The sequence below is a fragment of the Palaemon carinicauda genome, chromosome 39 (assembly GCF_036898095.1).
Source record: "Palaemon carinicauda isolate YSFRI2023 chromosome 39, ASM3689809v2, whole genome shotgun sequence".
Taxonomy (NCBI): Eukaryota; Metazoa; Arthropoda; class Malacostraca; order Decapoda; family Palaemonidae; genus Palaemon; species Palaemon carinicauda.
Genome location: NC_090763.1, coordinates 25030035 through 25050471, shown reverse-complemented (window position 1 = coordinate 25050471; position 20437 = coordinate 25030035). Strand labels below are relative to the sequence as shown.

At 40.9% G+C, this 20437-nt stretch overlaps 1 protein-coding gene across 3 annotated transcripts in view; it reads left to right on the top strand.

The window, feature by feature from the left end:
* The window catches only part of LOC137630817 (leucine-rich repeat and WD repeat-containing protein 1-like), a 58844-nt gene that overhangs the window by 35992 nt on the left and 2415 nt on the right, over positions 1 to 20437 (top strand). For all 3 annotated transcript variants that reach the window (XM_068362364.1, XM_068362365.1, XM_068362363.1), the window contains 4 exons: positions 8683 to 8890; positions 9360 to 9530; positions 13016 to 13116; positions 13892 to 14055. In XM_068362364.1, the coding sequence (XP_068218465.1) occupies positions 8683 to 8890; positions 9360 to 9530; positions 13016 to 13116; positions 13892 to 14055 (644 nt within the window). The remainder of the gene's footprint in view (positions 1 to 8682; positions 8891 to 9359; positions 9531 to 13015; positions 13117 to 13891; positions 14056 to 20437) is intronic.

The window sequence follows — 20437 nt, the reverse complement described above, 5'->3', positions numbered from 1 at the left end:
ATTTTTGTTTTGGCGAAGGATTTGCCGATTCTGGCCTACGCTAGACCTTGTAGCCTAGTCGTTTGGCCCTAGTACTTTCCTGCATGATATTCAGATTTCCGAGTGTTTTAAAATTTTATTGAAGCTTTAGGCAGTTTTATACATTTAAGATTATGTTGATTTCTTCCAAGATAGTATACGAGTGAGTTTCGGTGATTTAGGTAATCGATTCTCTTTGCACCTAGGCTAGTTGTCTATGGGGCCTCAGTATACTTTCTCACACTCCCCGGTTGTTCTCTTCTCTTCGGAGAAGGTGTGCAATCCCTTTCCCTCTGTTTAAGCCTTGTGCTTAACCCTAATGGTTTATCTGAATTGACTTTAGATACAACTATATTCGGGTGTTTCTGTTCCTTCCTGTTCCAGTAAGTGTGGCTTCAGGGAGGGGGCAGGACATCAGAGTTCTTAGTCTGAGTCTGTTTATGTCTAGCTTGTGGTTGAGATTCCCTCGCTAGACTGACAACAGACATAGGAGGCTTAGCCTCCTTAGTTCACTTTCGAAGGTTTCTGTACGAGATGATTCCTTCTTCTTGTGATCTAGCAGATTAGTCCTGTGCTGTTGTTCTCGGTGTGGAGGATAAGATCCTCTATTCTGGGAATAACAACACCTTCCTTGCTTTGGTTCCGAGGGAGTTGGCAAGTATTGCTGGCCTCCCTCCTCGGATCTCCCCTAGGCTAAGATGAGTTTTCTTGGCTGCGGGTGATTCATTATTAGAGCAAGGTTGGCAGGACCCTCTTCTCCCTTTCCCCCTCTTTCCTTTGTGATGGCCTAGCTGTTGCATTCCTGTCCGTCATTCTACATCTGTACCTAGCATAGGTTAGGATGTGGGGTTGACTCAGTCCCTTGCCGGCCGGCAGTGCGTGCTGGCCGGCAAGGGTCTTCTGCTTTGAGTGCTGCCCAGACCTCCCTTGGTCTCTCATCCATGTTTGTCTGTAGAGCCAGATGGCATTGGTCAGGAAGCCTGAAGTTATATTCTCCCCTTCTTTATGTGCATTCTTTCGGGTTGCCGGGTTATGAGGTAGTACAGTCTCTTATCCCGGCATCCATTCTGTTTCTCTTCTAGCGTTGTACCCTAGCCCGGCTGCCGGCCTGAGTGGCCGGCAGCCGGGCAGTCGGAGTTCTCTGGTTCTTTTGCTTCCGGCCGGCATTGGTTGTATACCTTTGCCGGCCGGCTATATATCACACCATTGTCTGCTGGCCGCTACGATTGGTGGCCGCCAGCCGGGTGCTATCTTGTGTAGTTGCCGGCTGGCAGTCATTGCCGGCCGGCACATGCATTTGAACCAGCGTTCTTCCACCTTATAGTTCTTAAGTAGTATACTTTGGAACTAGTTAAGGTGTGTGCCGGCCGGCACATTACCTTCTATACTGTAGCCAGTATTTTTCAGTATAGTATATACTGTAGGGAGAAAACTATAGTATAGTATTTGTTACAACACTAAGTGTTTCTAACACTTTTGTGTTGTCTCGCACAACCCTTTGGTGTAACCTTACAGATAAAGAAAGTCAGTTCTATCTTGTCTACTATCCAGCATTTTGAAATCATTTTTTGGGTGTGACCTACACCTGTTTCCTCTGGAAATTATTCATTGGTTGCTCTAAAATAGATTAACCATACGATTTTATTATCTGGAAGGTTGCAGCAATTGACTGTGCGGGAAATACAAGTGTGTGTCTTTCCTTTCTAGTTTAGGCTAAGCTATGTATATCCAGTGATACGTAGTTCACTTGATACTCATGGAATTTTCTTCTCTTTACAGGAGAACCATCCGAAGTGTGGAAGCGTTTTCTGCAACGTCCGCAGCAAGAACTTCTGCGGACATGATTTGTGTAGGAGGCACGCAGCATGCGCAGTCTCCAAAGGTGATCTCCGGTATTAGGACCCGCAGGTATGTACCGTGTGCACAAACCTGACTACTGAGGCTTTTGATTCCCCTAAGATGGCGGAGTCAAGGGACGCAGCAAGGGAGAAGCTTCGTACCTGGGTAAGGGGCTTTCAGAAGAACACTTCTGGGCCCTATCTTCCAAGTGAGAAGATGAGGGCTTACCTTTTCCCCAGGGCTTCAGCTGATGCAGTGATTCCCCAGCCTCAAGTGGAGATACCAGTGGTTCAGATCCCTGTGGATTCTGAAGTCGCGGACGCCCTGCAGGACATCCAATTGGACGATAGGATGTCGGAGGTGTCCGAGCGTCTGGAAGATGACCTTCTGGCAGAAGACCAGGATGAAGAGCAGGCTCCAGACAATGAAGAGGAAGAGGTCGACGAGATGTCGGCTACTCCGGTTCAGGCCCCTGAACCTATTCCCTCAACATCGTCCTCTCTCCCAGATGAGCTGGGAAAGACCCTTTCTTCCATCGTTGGAATGATCCAACAGATGCAGAGGGAGAATAATGAGAAGGCGGCTGCAATGGAGCTGGAGATGCGGAGACTTGCAGCATCACGTGGGCCCCAGAAGAAGCTCAGCGTGAAAGACCTTCCCTTGTTCTCAGATGTTAACCCTTGGAAGTATGCTGAGCACATGCCTATGAAGACGGGAAAAATCGTCATTTCGGAGAAGTTGGGCTCAGTCCCCCTTGAGGAGGTAGAATTCTGGCCCAGCAAGGAGTCGTATCTGGACTGTTATGTCCATCTAAGGAAGGAACCAGCCTCAAAGGAAGAAACAGAGCCGAAGGAGGTCATAGTTTTGGACCACGCTAAGGCTCAAGCTTTATTGTCAAGCTCGATGAAAGAGAGGGGCTTCTCAAACTCGAAGGTACCTGCTTTGAGTAAGAAGCACCCTTCCTTTGTGTCCTCTCCTTCTAGAGCCTTCCCCTTTATGCAGAAAGGGTTTACGGCTGTGCTGAAAGCAGTCGAGGCAGGTAAGCCATGCCCCTCCTTGGAGGAGTGTAAACCTCTGTCTTTGGCCCTACCCATGGACCACAAGGACTGGAAGGACGTCCATCTTACCTTCTCAGTCGGGAAGTTGGAGGCTGATATTGCCGGACGTCAGTTTGGTGAGAACCTCCCCAAGCTGTCTGACTTTCTTTTGCGAAGGGAGCTTGAGACAAAAGAAAGACTTGCTGCCTCAATGTCTCATCAAACAACTCTGGAGACAATGGCAAGTGACCCCAAGGTCCATGAGATGTTCATGGTAGTGGCTAAGACACACCTAGTCACAGTGACGAAAGACCTTTATAGCTTCGTCAAAGCTAGGAGGGCTTGTAGGGAGTTCGTGTTCGCCTCGGCTGCGGTGAGGCACGAGCCAAGGAAGCTAATCTCCTCCAACATTTGGGGCAAAGACCTCTTCCCTAGTGAAGCGGTCAAGGAGGTTGTAGATAAGGCCGCCACGGAGAATAGAAACCTTCTCCAGAAGTGGGGCCTATCCCTCAAGAGAAAGTCTTCCCCGGATGAGGGTCCCCAACCAAAGAGGAAGACTAAGAAGACTAGGCTACCCTCTCGGCTAGCCAAGCCATTCAGACAGCAGCAGCAACAGCAATTTCCTATGCCTACAGTGCCCCAGATGGTGGCACAAACCCCGACCATGTACCAGTGGGTACCCCAAGCCGTGTTGACGCAGTCTCCGGCATTTAACCCAGCGTTCGAAGGGCAGTCAACTACCTTTCGAGCGAAGCCTAGAGGAGCAGCCAGAGATTCGTCTAGACGCCCCTCAAGGGGGAGGGGATTCAGGGGTGGTCGCGGTCTAGGAGGCAAGGCCTCAGGGCAACAGCAGTCAAAGTGAGATGATACCGGTAGGAGGGAGACTTCAGAATTTTCGGGATCGGTGGACCTTCGATCCCTGGGCCCACAGCCTACTCAAGAATGGACTGTGTTGGAGCTGGTACAGCACTCCACCCCCGTGCCCTCGATTTTTCCAACACTCCACCCCCGTTCTGGAGGAGTACATTCAAGAACTGTTGGAGAAAAGGGTAATCCGAAGGGTAAAGTCCATCAAATTCCAAGGGAGGCTGTTTTGTGTTCCCAAGAAGGACTCAGAAAAACTCAGAGTCATTCTGGACTTGTTGCCACTCAACAAGTTCATTGTGAACTGCAAGTTCAAGATGCTAACACTGCAATACATAAGGACCTTACTGCCCAAGAGGGTATTTACCGTCTCCATAGATTTGTCAGACGCCTATTGGCACGTTCCAATCAATCGTCAACTCTCCCCCTACCTAGGGTTCAAGCTACATCGAAGACTCTACGCCTTCAGAGCCATGCCATTCAGGCTAAACATAGCCCCAAGGATCTTCACAAAGCTTGCGAGCGTAGCTCTCAAACAATTACGCCTAAAGGGAATCCAGGTGGTAGCCTACCTGGATGACTGGCTAGTGTGGGCGGCATCCAAGACAGAATGTTTGCAAGCTTCCCTACAGGTGATCCAGTTCCTAGAGTATCTAGGCTTCAAGATCAACAGAAAAAAGTCTCGACTTTCTCCATCTCAAAAGTTCCAGTGGTTGGGAATCCACTGGGACCTAGTGTCACAACAACTCTCCATCCCGGCGAAGAAGAGGAAGGAGATAGCTGGTTCTGTCAAGAGACTTATGGATTCCGAAAGGATATCAAGACGCGAACAGGAGAGAGTGCTGGGTTCTCTCCAGTTTGCTTCAATAACAGACCCGGTGCTAAGAGCACAGCTAAAGGATGCAACCGGAGTTTGGAGAAGTTATGCATCAAACGCGCGAAGAGATCTGATAAGACCAGTTCCGCTTCGTCTACGTACGCTTCTCAGGCCTTGGTCCCAAGTCAGGCAACTAAAGAAGTCAGTACTTCTTCAGCCACCTCCCTCCTCGTTGACTATTCACACAGACGCCTCGAAGGAGGGGTGGGGAGGTCATTCTCATCGGAAGAAGCCCCAAGGGACTTGGTCCAATCTATTCAAGACATTTCACATAAACTTTCTGGAAGCTATGGCAGTACTCCTTACCTTGAAGAAAGTCTCCCCTCGTCGCTCGATCCACATAAGGTTGGTGCTGGACAGCGAGGTGATTGTGAGATGCTTCAATCGACAAGGATCGAGGTCACCACCACTCAACCAGGTGATGTTGGCCATCTTTCAACTGGCGGAAAAGAAGAAGTGGTACCTGTCGGTAGTTCACCTTCAAGGAGTCCGCAATGTGACAGCGGACGCTCTATCCAGGTTCACACCGATAGAGTCGGAATGGTCCCTAGACGCAGGATCATTCTCCTTCATCTTGAGTCAAGTTCCAGAACTGCAGATAGACCTCTTTGCGACGAAAGACAACAAGAAGTTACCCCTTTACGTGTCCCCGTACGAGGATCCCTTGGCGGAAGCAGTGGACGCGATGTCCCTCGACTGGAACAGATGGTCCAGGATTTACCTGTTCCCTCCTCACAACCTTCTGTTGAGGGTCCTCAACAAACTGAGATCTTTCAAGGGAGTAGCGGCAATAGTGGCTCACAAGTGACCGAACAGCGTGTGGTTCCCTCTGGCATTGGAACTACGGCTGAAGTGTCTACCGTTACCAGATCCAGTTCTGACCCAGCGAGTTCAGAAGTCGACTGTCTGCACTTCATCACAGAAAACCCGGAACCTGCAGCTCATGATTTTCTCTCCCTAGCGGTGAGAAAACGTTTCAGGATTTTGAAAGACAGTATAGACTTCCTAGAGGAATATAAGTGCAAATCTACTAGAAGGCAATATGAGTCATCTTGGAGGAAATGGGTGGCCTTTGTCAAGGCAAAGAATCTGCAAAAGATCTCGACGGACTTCTGCTTATCTTTCTTCATCCACCTCCATGGTCAAGGGTTAACAGCCAACACAATATCAACGTGTAAATCTGCTTTGACAAGACCCATTTTATATGCCTTCCAGGTCGACCTCGCTAACGATATTTTTAATAAAATTCTGAAAGCCTGTGCTAGGCTCAGACCATCAGCACCTCCAAAGCCCATTTCATGGTCTTTAGATAAAGTTCTTAATTTCGCTTCGCTGTTGAACAATGAGGAGTGTGCTTTAAAGGATTTGACCCAAAAAGTTATTTTCCTATTTGCACTCGCGTCGGGGGCCAGGGTTAGTGAAATTGTAGCCCTCTCGAGAGAGGAGGGTCGTGTTCAGTTCTTGGATGGGGGAGAACTGAACCTGTTTCCGGATCCTACGTTTCTCGCCAAGAACGAGTTACCCACCAACTGGAGAATCTGCCCTCTGAAAGAAGATGCATCTCTATGTCCAGTGGAATGCCTAAAGGTCTATCTTCGTAGAACTTCAGACTTCAGGGGTGGTCAACTATTCAGGGGAGAAACATCAGGCTCAAATTTATCACTGAAACAACTTAGGGCGAAAATCACCTATTTTATTCGCAGAGCGGATCCAGACAGTACACCCGCAGGTCACGATCCGTGGAAAGTTGCCTCATCCTTAAATTTCTTTAATTGTATGGATTTTGAACATCTTCGTTCATACACTGGCTGGAAGTCTTCCAGAGTGTTCTTTCGTCACTATGCGAAGCAAGTGGAGCAACTAAAGAGGTCTGTGGTAGCAGTGGGTTGTGTCGTTAACCCTGCTGTTTAACTCTGCGAGGAACAGTGGATTTAATTGGGACGATTAATTCCGGGGTGAGTGTGTAGTTACGAACTGTTCTACAAACTAAGTGTGAGGGCACTGGGTTGCCCACATTGACTGTTCCACTTTCAAAGGTGAACCTAGCATAAGTGCAGACGTGTGCCGAGCGTTTCCAACGCTAATGTAACTGATTAGTAATACAGACTTTTATAATTTTGATACCTCGGTATGTTAAAAGTGGCGCTAATGTTTTTCTTTCAGATAAACAAGTTTCTGTTTACTATCATGCTTATGCTTATTTGTTGGTTATCCTCCTTTTATATTTATATAATGGTTGTTTAACCTGTTTTATTTATTGTTTGTCAATAAACTAGTTCTTGTGAACCTTGCGTCTCCTTCACCTGTGTCAATTTATTTGATATAATTTTGCATTACGTTCTATGTATATTTATCTGGGATAATTCTAATAGATTGTTCCTTTATGCAAGCATTCTTTGCATTGGTTTATGCTTTCCCTTGGCGGGAGGACTCCATGCCCTGAGGGGACGGTGGCGGATATGCAAGTTTTCCGCCTACTCGGATATAAACCTTTGTCCAATCCAGTATTGAACGGAGAACTGGTCGATATTTCATATTGACTCAGTGGTTCTTTACAAACTCTGCTTTACATGATATAGGGTGAGACCACTATATTGGCTTGTCTGTTATTCATACATAGGTATATGTACTCTTCGAGACTTTTCCAGAGTCTAGTAGGACTCTTCCCTGTAGGGGGCAGGAAGCACTAACATGGTCAATGGTTAGTTGAAAAGATGTATGACGGTAACATCTAAGGTCTTTAGGTCTAGTTGGCCAGGAAATACCTTCGGGGAGTACGGCACGTTTTGAGAATCCACAGATACAGTAATGCTCTGGTATACTTCCATCAGGACGACATGGCTTGAGCCCAAAAAACGGATTTTGAGCGAAGCGAAAAATCTATTTTTGGGTGAGATGGCCATGTCGTCCTGATGGACCCGCCCTTCCCTTTCTTTTAAAGGGCTGTTGGTCCCCTCCCTACATACAGTATCTGTAGCACCTCGTGTATCGCTACAAGGAATACAGATGGCGCCGTGAGCGGCGCAATGCACGCTTACGAAACGGGAGAGGAGAGATACCTTGTGAGCGGCTCTCCTTTCTTTCTCGTTTTCGTTTTCTTGCCAATTGACCCCTTCAAAGTGTTAACTCTGTTCGGGGTGCAGATTGCTATCTGGCGTGTCAAGAATACGTCCTCTGATATTTCGCGATATCCCCGGTTCTTTTATTAGGGATATTCGCTCCAGGAGTTAGAATTCTGGGTACCTTAAGGTAAATGTTCTGGGAATATCGCCGTAGTTATATATACCCAAGGAAGCTACCCTTTAGGAACTTCCATCAGGACGACATGGCCATCTCACCCAAAAATAGATTTTTCGCTTCGCTCAAAATCCGTTTATTAGGTTTATTTTTCTTTCCTTTTCATTAATTTTTTCGTTTCCTTTTTGTTTCTCTTCATTATAAAGTTCACGCCACTTCCCGCATCGTTCACTCCAGTTCATGCCAGTTCCCGCACTGTTCACTCCAGTTCACTCCAGTTCGCTCATCGTTCACGACTATTTCACGACTATTTTGTGCGTGCCAATGCGTGCCACAAACTTTAAACATTTCAAAGTTCTGGGCACGCATGGCACGCATGCCACGCATCGTTCCAGCACTGTTCACGACATTTTCACGACTCGTTCACGCGAGTTCGCACATCAATGCGTGCCAGTGCGTGCCACGAATGCGTGCAAGGGTCAGGTACCCTTTAGAGAAGGCCTTACCATCTGCCCCTATCTGCTTGCCGATTTATTCACTACTATTTTATTTGATTCAGACTTTTCCAAACATATTCATACTTTAAGAATTAAGATTCACGTAGCCGTAACAATACATATTCATTTTAATATTTCATACGCTTAAAGTGGAGCGTAGGCCTACAGTAAAATCGATTTCATGTATGATACTCATATGCTTCTAAAGTTTGTAAACACATTGAAACTACCAAATAGTTTACTTTCATGAAAAATATCTTGTGTGTTTGTGTGCATTTTATCATGTGATATATTTATTTTCTTGACAATGTAGGTGGACACGATGATGGCCACATCCAAATCTGGGACATAGGTACTTACGATTCTTCATATGAGAGACTAAGGACGATTGCTCCTGCTCTGGGGACTTCTCATGTCTACAACATGGTTTACTCTCAAGGTCATGATCTTTTGATGGTGGGCTACGATGAAGGATTATTTGCTTGGGATTGTCCGATTGGAAGCGGTATCAGGAATGGGGAGTGAGTCATTTTCCCATTTGTTTATATTTCAACGAACATTAGATGTGCATGTTTTTATTGTTTTCTTTGTTACTGTAAATGAGAATACATAATATCAAAACTATTGCCATTATTATTATTACTGGCTAGGCTACAACCCTAGTTGGAAAAGAAGGATGCTACAAGCCCAAGGGTTCCAACAGGGAAAAATAGCCCAGTGAGGAAAGGAAATAAACTATATATGAGAAATAATGAATAGAGAATATAAAATAGATTGATATCAGTAACAACGTTAAAATAGATCTACCATATTTAAACGATGAAAAGAGACTTTTGTCAGCCTGTCAGCATAAAAATACTTGCTGCAACTTTGAACCTCTGAAGTTCCATTATTGAAGTGTTGTTATTGATAGTTCAGATGACAGGACAAATATGGAATATAATTTTTACTTTCGAGAAAGATTTCATCTTGAAATCCTCATTTTTACAGGATAGTTACAACTATGTTTCATCTTCCTGATATTGATGACGTCGGCTCTCGGGTGGACTCTCTCTGCTTGTTACAAGACGACCTTGTTGCCGTCAAATGTGCTGGCAATGAATATATTTATATGTTTGCTATATCGGAAGTGCTACAAACCATGCATTCGAAAACAAGAGGGTAAGTTAATAGATAGTATTGTGTACTTTATTAAGTTTTAAAATATCTTTTTACACCTGGAAGCCAGTCCTTGCGTTTCACTATTGTTGCCTGGGCATTCATTCATTCAATCCCGCACTGTGACCTAACAATTGATAGACGCAGCCGGTATTTTATAGAATCTTATCACTCAGACGTTCTAAATTAGTGTTAGTGATAAGGGAATTTAACCAAACCATTATGTCAAATATCAACACTTATATGGCTTCCCCTCAAGTGTCATATCTGGAGTAAAGTTCCCCTCATTTTAAAGTGGTTTCTTGAGAAGGGACATTTAAACTCAACATTTTACGGCTTCTTAGTTGGCTCAGTGCACTGTAAACATTAATAGAAGAATTTTTCTATCGTCCCTTCAGCTCCTAGCTGCCCTCAATTTTTAGCTTTCTACCATACCCCCATTCCCATTATCTTTTAGTCATCATTTTTTTTTTTTTACTATACTTAAAAGTGCCAGTGAAGAATTTTCCCAGTTTTACATGGCAATGAATTGCCTTCCAGGCCCCAGTGTGACTCCATATGGCCCAAATTCATAAATTCAGGCCAATTTACTTCAGATGGGTGTAGTGCCCTCAGCATACCCCATTTAGGTGCACTGAAGGAATTACTTGAAAGTTTTTGTAGCGTCCTTTTGGCCCCTAGCTGCACTCACTGTTTAGCTTTCTCTTACCCCTCTGTTCCCCCTTCCTTTCTTTTTTTAGGGAAAACAGTTTTAAGTAGAAAGGCACCATGAAAGTGCAGACCTCCACCACGGTAACTTCTTTCTCGAAACCAGCATACCTTTCCTAGAATCAATTAATCATTTCCAGCTCTTAAATGAAAGTTTAAAATCCCTGCAAGTTTCATTACTTTATGAGAAAAATTGTGGCCGTATGGTTGATGACTGGAATTTGACCTTTTGCTTGACCTTAACCTTGAACTCGACCTTGACCTTTGATCTTAACATATATTAATTGGCGTGGGTTTTCATACCCTCAAATATTAACCAAGTTTGAAGTCTGTGACAATGATGTCCAATTTATGGCTGATTACGTGAATTAGACATTTTGCTTGGCCTTGACCCTGACATTTGAACTTGACCTTCCAAAATTTAACCATCTCCAGCCTTTTACATAACAGTTAATCCCTGCAAGTTTCATTACTCTACTGTTAAAATTGGGACAAGGAAGCTGTTCACAAACAGACACAAACAAATTCGCGAACAGGGGGTAAAACATAACCTCCTTCCAACTTCGTTGGCGAGGTAGTTAATATTTTATTTATTTATGGAAGATTTTTATCGCTAATTAATTTGTTTATAACTATAGTTATTATTTTATATTATGATATATTGTTTCTAATTTATTCAGGCCGGCTCTGTAAGTCAAGTTCGACTTGTAGGGCTGGATAATCTCCCCCTTTTAGTAATGATAAACCTGGTGAACCTGCAGTTTTTTCCCCCAACTTGCACATGGGGGCTGAATGGTCTGCTTGACTCCAGTACTGATCTTGTGCTCCAAATTCTTAAGTCTATTCCATTTAATAGTGCTGACTTCTATGGTTACATTACATCCTATTGGCATTAGCTTGGATTCGTTGCAATCTATTGATATATATAAGTTTCCCAAGGTTGATATATAAGTACAACTCATATTTAAAGCATCCACAGACAGTGCCTGAGTACTATACATTCTCTCTACTCTTCTACTTTACCTCCATTCCCACTTCTCCCATCTTGATGTCGAACCACTTTCAACTTTCATGCCCTTGTTTCCCTTTTACGCTGGATGGCCACTTATCCCCAAGCTCCTGTCATAGAACCAAAATTGTATTAACACAATCAAATCAAGTTAAATACTTGTGACTCTGGAATATAACGTTTCTCTTCACCTCTTCATTTAACAGAAACAGAATTTTGCTGATATGCACTTATCAGTAGACAAACTATGAAGCGATCGTGTTACTTTAGAGCAGTTATTATCTTGTGACATTGCTTTACTGACATGATCGGAAGTCTGTGCTCCTATTTCAAAACTTCTTTCAAGCGAGATAAGTAAAAATTGAACTTGTCCAATGATTTGGATTGGATAGTAAGTGAAATATGATATTAGGCTAAACTTTATTAATCAACGTTTAGGATCTTCGTGAGAAGGCAGTATTGTACTTCAATATATCGTTTTTTTCTAAACTGTATTCTCTTCTAACTGAAGATTTCTTTACTGTTTCCCAATGTTCTTGACTATCTTGTTTTACTTAAACGTCTTCTGATTTTTCTTTCAGATCTCTTGTTTAGCTGAACTGCTTCCTGTTTTTAAAAATATTCCATTTGTATGGTGTCTCCTATCTAATTATCGGACGTCTGTTATTTTTTTTTCGCGAGAATCTGCCTTTTTAATTGGCTGCTTCATATTCTTGAAAGTGAGCTGGTTTTTCTTGACTGTCTCATTTTCTGCATAGTCTATTTTTTTCTTGAGATTCTTTTATTTTCATTTAGCCCTCACATAACTCTTGAAGCCTCATATTTATTCTCAAAAAGTCTTGTGTGTTATTATGTAATCTAGAAAGCCTCTTGTTTTCCTCAACCGTGTCTTTTTTATAGCCTCCCTTCTGTTTTTTAAGATTTTCTTGACAGTCTCCTGTTTTTAATCATCTTGTCATTTAAGTAGAAGAGAGCCCAGAGTATTTCCTTCCTTATGGCAGTAGATTCTAATACTATTATATCATCTTTGAGTCTTACTTTTCACGGTGTGCTTGCAAGTCTTAACAGTTCTTTCCTCTCACATTCACAGTCTTCAGGTTTGGCTCCTTGTTTTCGACCCCTTTTGTTAATTCTGACTCAGTTATATTGTAATCTCTAAATGGCATAATGCTTGCAGTGCTCCTTTGTGTGGCACACTTTAGAGGGTAGAGTCAAATTCAATAGTCAGAGGACATAGCTGATTATTTCATTCCCAGTGTTGGGAGTGCGTTAGGTTCTCATATGTAAGAGTGTCGGTGGAATTTTGAAAGTGACTGTATATACAAAAGATTCTTTGCATTGTCCTTTTGTATCTGGGTGCATTGCCTTTTGATTTTTGCTCTTCATCTGTCCCCTTCGTTCTCTTCCTATGGAAATGTCAAACTTCTTTCAATTGAATTTTTTTTTTACTTTAACTTTTTATTTAAGGTTATATGTTCTAGCAATTTCTGATAATAGATATGATAGTAATTGTAGTAATAATGATAACAACACAAGTAATGAAAATGAATAGGAGCTCATATTATCTTGGTATATCATTATAGAATGACATGGTTTAAAAAAAAAGTAATTATTTTCAAAGTTTATGGTAAAGAAAACTCAATACAATGCCTATGTAATAAGATTTATTCATGCCGACCTTCTCTTTTCTTATTTCTGGTTGTACAGATGGATTTCTTTACCTTTAAACATTCAAATGAATTATTAGTCTAATTCTTAGCATTTATGACAGGGTAAACAACGCATACAAACTCACCATACCTGCTTCGAAGATCCTGAAACTGAGATGGAGTGAAACGAACATCCGTTGCATGAGCATGGGAGCTGATCAAAGTGAGTGCAGTACTAATGCCTTTTCCAAAATGACTCATTCTTTTATGTACTCAAGGGTGGTACTATCTACCTTGTATGGAAGATGTTTGCATACTTGATTGTCAATCTCTAAAATATGACTTTTTTTTTTTTTCATGATAGTCTTGCATTTTGCTATTTTCATTCTTTCGCTAACACTGTCTTGCTTTTCACTTGTCCTGCTATACGTCAATACACTGTTTGTTTATTGTTTCCTATTCTACTTCAACATCTCATGGTTTTTTTCTAGACTTTATCCTCTTCTTATTAAAGATTTCTTGACAATTTCCCAACGTCCCTTAAAAGCTTCTGTTTTTCTTGATAGTCGCCAGTTTTACTTGAACGTCTTTTGTTTGTTCTTGCAGGTTTCTTGGTTTTATGGGCTGTCATCCTGTTCTTGAAAATCTATTTTCATTGAGTCTCCTATTTATTTGAATTGAACTTCCCTTTTTATAAAACACTCCTATTTTAATTGTCTTCTTCCTATTCCTGAAAGTGACATGTTTTTCTGAGTTGTCTCTTGCTCTTCATAATCTCTTGATTTTTTTTAGTGTTCTATTTTCATTGAGCACATCCTATTCTAGAAGTCTTGTTTTTCTGAAAAGACTTCTCTTTTATTACCGTCTCCTATTCCTCAACTGAGTCTTTCTTCTCTTAATCACCTATTCTTTAAGCCTACTGTCATTTTTACTTCCTTCTGCTATTAAAAAGATGTGAAAGTTCTGATTTCCTTATTAACCAACTGTTTTCTTGACAGTCTCATCTGTGTTGGTTTGCGGCGATGATGGGGGCACTATAGTCGTGTACAGTCTTGCTCCTTATGTCAATGGAAAGGTGAGCAGTCCATTGACAGGGGGGAAACCAATTGATCCCGTTCAGCCCTCTCTGATTTTGCCCTGGCCACAACCGGAAGATGAGTTGGTAAGTACAATAAGTAGTAATGTAATTCATATCTTGTATCATCTCCTGCTGCTACTCTCTGCTGGGCAGACTGTCTATAGTTGGAGTTGAATTCTCTGAACTTTCACAGTATTTATTTCGTTATTAGAGAACTCTTCACAACAGTCTATCGACTTTTTGTTACTTGTCTCTATCTTGCATATGTAATCTCACTCCCTAGATATTATAGCCCTTTCGTTCCAGTACCTCTTGAGCTCCTTATAGCCAATGTTTCGTCAGTCTATCACCATTCTTTCTTTAATCGTGAACAGACCATTAACTGATTTTTTTTTTAATCAGAGCCAATCATTTTCATCACTTCCACTTATGTTACTACTTTTATTTCCTTATAATTTTACATGTACTACACAATCAGCTAATCTCATCTTCTTCTACGGTTTTTCATCATTTTCATTCGAAGTCTTGATGATGACCTATTGGAAACGTCCCTGACTGGCGATATGCTGGACTAGAGTTCGAATCAGATTAAGCTCGATAGTTTCTTGTAGTATCTGCAACCTCACCATTCTTGTGAGCTATGGAGGGGATTGGTTGGGGAGCATATAGCTCTACCTGCTGATGACCTGGCCCTCCCTGTTCCTAGCTTGGGTACGGAAGGGGGGGCTTGGACGATGATCATATTCATATATGGTCTGTCCATTGCCTCTGATATTCATGAGCAGCCTTTAAACCTTTAAACAAAGGATAGTAGCTCATGATCAGAGGAAAGACTGTTTGCTATATTATGCAATGAATAAAGAATTATTATCGGGTATTAATGCAGAATGCTGGAAGGTGAGTGATCTTAGTAAAGATCAACTGACTGAAATTTTCAGATCGTTGGTATATGATGAGATGATGATGATGATGATGGTGATGATGATTATTATTATTATTATTATTATTATTATTATTATTATTATCTAGGCTATAGAAAATAAACAGGGCATGACGTGGTTTTGGCAGACTGAGTATTAGGGTTTCCTGAACAAGCATCCGAGACTGACCACCAAAGTCCAAGCTTCTAAAACAGCACGTATTTCATCTCTCTTCTATGGGGCAGAGACCTGGACTCTATATCGACGCCATCTCAAGTAACTAAGAAAATTTCCTGCTGTGAAGAAAGTTCTGGACCTCATCTGGGAAGTTCGGATTCCACACGCAGGGTATGGAAAAAACAAGATGCCTAAGCAAAGAAACCATTATTATTATTATTATTATTATTATTATTATTATTATTTGCTAAGCTACAACCTTAGTTGGAAAAGCGGTATGCTATAAGCCCAGGGGCTCCAACAAGGAAAATAGCCATGAGGAAAGGAAAGAAGTATAAATAAAATTTTTAAGAAGAGTAACAACATTAAAATTAATATCTCATATATAAACTATAAAAACTTTAACAAAACAAAAGGAAGAAAAACACGACAGAACAGCGTGCCCAAGTGTACCCTCAAGCAAGAGAACTCTAACCCAGGACAGTGGAAGACCATGGTACAGAGGCTATGGCACTACCCAAGACTAGAGAACAATGGTTTGATTTTGGAGTGTCCTCCTCCTAGAAGAGCTGCTTTCCTTAGCTAAAGAGTCTTTTCTACCCTTACCAAGAGGAAAGTGGCCACAGAACAATGACAGTGCAGTAACCCCTTGGGTGAAGAAGAATTTTTTGGTAGTCTCAGTGTTGTCAAATGTATGAGGACAGAGGAGAATGTGGAAAGAATAGGCCAGGCTATTCGATGTATGTGTAGGCAAAGGGAAAGAGAACCGTAACTAGAGAGAGAAAAGGATCCAATGTAGTGCTGTCTGGCCAGTCAAAGGACTCCATAACTATCTAGCAGTAGTATCTCGACGGGTGCCTGGTGCCCTGGCCAACCTACTACCTTCTGTTATTATTATTATTATTATTATTATTATTATTAGCTAAGCCACAATCCAATTTGGAAAAGTTGGATGCTATAGGCCCAAGGTGTCCAGAAAGGAAAATAGTCCAGTGAGCCAAGGAAATAAGAAAATGAATAAACTGTATATGATAAGTAATAATAAAAAAAGAAATATTCTAAGATCAGTAACGTTAAAATAGATCTATATATATATATATATATATATATATATATATATATATATATATATATATATATATATATACTGTATATATATATATATATATATATATATATATATATATACATACACCTATATACACACACACACACACATATATATATATATATATATATATATATATATATATACACACACACACACACATATATATATATATATATATATATATATATATATATATATATATATGCTTTATTGCCACAACGATCACGTGACTTGGTATACGCAAAAGCCAGTAGGAAATAATAAAAAGCTTTAGTACCAAGCGCTTTTGTGCATTTTCAATACACTTCTTCAGGGTACAATAAAAAGTGAGGCATAGTTGAAGGACATCAAGAAGTAAAATAGGATAAAAACAAAATCAATATTTGTTGAACAATAGAGAAATGATAGAAAAACCAAGTCAGGTAACTAGCATTGTCAACCAATCAAACAACCCACAGCCAAATTTGTACTTGAACGTAAAGTGGTCATAAACACAAAACAGGTAAACACAAATTATATAATTCTGAATTGCTGAACAATATTTGACATGAAGAAATTATCCAATTTATATAAACCAGCACTAATATTAAAAACACAATCAAACTTTATCTTTATAATACTTGATTCTATAATATTTCTCTTCATGACATCTTTACAGTTGAGCAGTTCTTTAGAGTTCTTCCAATCTATCAAATGATTACATTTATTTATGTGAACGGATTATTTTTTTATCCTATTTTACTCATTGACGTCCTTCAACTATGTCTCACTTTTTATTGTACCCTGAAGAAGTGTAATAAAAATGCACGAAAGTGCTTGGTACTAAAGCTTTTTATTATTTCCTACTGACTTTTGCATATAATATATATATATATATATATATATATATATATATATATATATATATATATATATATATATATATATATATATATATTCTTATGAAACTGGTCTAGTGTAGAGTAAATACAGTAGTTTATTCATGATTTCTTTATATATTTCATATGTGCATTGCAGAGGTGGATAGCCAGCCCATAAGATGAGTTCCTCTCGTGTAGACTAAATTTTGTATGTAAATTATGTAAGAATTTCATGGTTAATTTTATTGTATTATTCATTCGTCATTATATGTAAATTCATGTTATTTTTAAGAATTAACTTTGTATTTTACATATATTTGTTGCGAAGTATTACGTAATATGTCTGAGAGTGTTATGTGACTTTTGAAGATATGAATAAGGGCTTATGTAAATGTTTTTTTTATATTTTTATGAGGCATTGCATCATGTTTTTTTTTTTATTTCCGAGGAGAAAGGTGGGCGAAGCTATCTGATAGAGAGTTGTCTCGATGTACGTTGGTACGCGTCTGAGAGAGTAATTTTTCTCAACCTTGTGCCCTTGGGCCAGCCCCCAAACTTCCAGTCTCGGTCCTGGAATCTTTTGAAAGTAGCTAAGTTTCATATATAGCGAACCCAGAGATGCATAGATCAGATAGAGAAGATTCCAGCTTTAAATCATAGACATCTCCCCCTCTCTCTCTCACACACTTCTCAGTGTATTGTTTTAAAAGTGTTTAGTGAAATCTCAAAGTTTCGGTGTGATGGGTTTTTGTAAACATAATATTTATAAAAATTCTCTTATAGTTTTTGTAACTGGCCCTGTAGTAACATTAAAGGTATTTGTATCTTTATCTGGTTAACTATATTCGTTGAGTGTTAAGACTAATTAAATAGTGTGTAAAATTTAATTTCAAGTGAAACAAGTGATTGTATAATTTTCATAAGTATTATTTCTTTTGTCTTAGTCTAATGTTTTATTCAGATTTAATATTTTTAATCAAGTGATTATATAATTTTCAGTGTTAAATATTTGTCTTACTCTAAGTTTTGCTCAGACTTAATATTTTGAGTGATTTATTTTTGTTTTTATGTAAATTCTTTCAAAGTGTTGTAATTCATATAGAATATATTTATTTTTGTAAAGAGTTTATTATTTCAATCATCAGTGTTTATTTCATACTTGCTTGTATCCTGTTAAAGAATCGAAGTAAGAGGTGGTTCTAAATAGATCGTAATAATAATTACCCAGTGTTGTTTTGAGTGTACTTAAGAAACCTTTAGATATTCAGTGTTTTGTATATTGCTGTCTGGGAATTATATAACTGTCTTAAAGCTCGGGTGTTAATATTTTCAAGTGTAACAGATTTAATGTAAAAACAAACACGTAAGTTTAGAACTCGAGAGGTTGTATCTCATATATATATATATATATATATATATATATATATATATATATATATATATATACAGTATATATATATATATATATATATATATATATATATATATATATATATATATATATACTGTATGTGTGTGTGTGTGTATTATGAAGAGAGAATCATGTCAATCTGTTCAGCACAAAAACATTCGCTGCAGGTTTGAGTTTCTGAAGTTCAAATAGTTTACCAACTGCGCTATCTAGGTCCCAGAAAGTTTGATACAGACAACAAATCTAAAGACAGCTATGACCTGGTGACCTGAAGAAGAGGTCCAATGACTAGGCCAGGTCAACTTTAAGGAAATGCAACATTTCACCCACTAACATGACAAATTTGGAAATAATTTATATTTTTCTCTAACTAATACAAACCTGGAGTTATTTATATGGATTATCTTTTAGCGGCAGCTGGAAGGTAGCCATGAGACTTTAATTGCGAGGTGGCAACTCTGCTTAACCGCTTGAGCGGGTAGACTGGGGTGTACCCAGCCACCTCTATATATACTCTCACAGCAGTGAGAGCACACAGAGAAAACGCTACTCTGAGGCAACTGCAGTGAAGCTACGACAGAACCAAACAGATTGCCGATGCAACTGGATGGACCAGTGAAATGCTTGAGGAGGTCAAAAACCTCCAAACAAGAATAACAGAAGAGTCCAAAATTCTCCACAACCAACACTGGGAAGACACTTTTTGTACAAGTGGATGCCGACATAAGACCCATCCAAGTTCTGGAATTCCCTACGGAGGCTCCTAAGCAAAGGGAAAAAGGAAGTGCCATACATCCTCCACAACAACGCCAAGCGGTTCAGCGACACTGATAAGGAGAACTTGCTACACGGAAAAGTTGTGTGTAAATGTCAGGGAAGTACTGATTCCCCTGACATCTTGGGCTCTACGTTGATGCGCCTTAGGGAGATGAGGAGCCAAGGTTATTTCAATTACTTGGCGAATCTAGGAGGAAACTGTGTTTCTGGTGATCCTCCTCTTTACTCTCCCTGAACTAACAAACAGAGGTGTTAGTCAGGGCTGTGTTGCTGCAGTGCGTTTAAGATAGTACAGTACCTCAAACTCCTCACTGGGCATAGTGAGTGTCTAGTTCTCATTCGAGAATGGCGTGAACGCCTAGCTCGTGGACGTGAGCGTCGGCTCCGTTATCGAGAACTTCTTTCTAGTGAATGGTACCCTCCCGAGCGTGAACGCCGTCCATGCGAACGGGAGCGTTGTTCTCACGAGCGCGAGTGCCGTTTTCATAATCTAGATCGTACAGACCTACAACACGAGCGTCTTGACCTAGGTCTACATTTTGCTTGTGATCATGTAGAACACAAATGCTAGACTGGTCATCGTAAAGAGGAATGGTTCCCAGGAGAGCGTTGAGACCTGCAGTCTTGTGAGCGCAAGGCTCTAGAGCATGAGCACCATCTAGAAGAAGAGCGCTCGGATTGTGATGACCTACGATCCATCAGATCTTCCGATCGTCACGAATGGCAATCAGGGGAAGAGAGTCCAAAAGGGCGAGGCGATGGTGATGTTCGTCTTTTCATGCTGGTGATGGCAGGAGTGCTGTTCCCCAGAAGATCTACACCTACAACCTGCCGGTTCCTGTGGGGAGAAATAAAAGGTTGAAGGTAAGGGGACGACGAGGTCCTAGGATGGAGAGAGGGTTCGTCGTCAGCAGGGGGCCATTGGAGAGGCGAACGCGAGCGATCACCTCATCCACGCATGGCAGGGCCAGGAAAAGGTGACAAATGGACCTCGCACAGTTCCAGGGCGTGAGATGTTGATGGCTCCGGAGAAGGGTCCTTCCTGGCCCCATGCTGAAGAAGGCGCAGCAGCTCCTCCTCCTAAGGGGGTCCCGAAATCCCTAAGGACGACCACACCTGCAGCAGATCTGAATGGGAGAATGGCTCGCCAGCGGCTGGAGGATAAGTTGCTCCTCTAGGGGAAGCAACAGCCCCCCAGTACCCCAGGGTT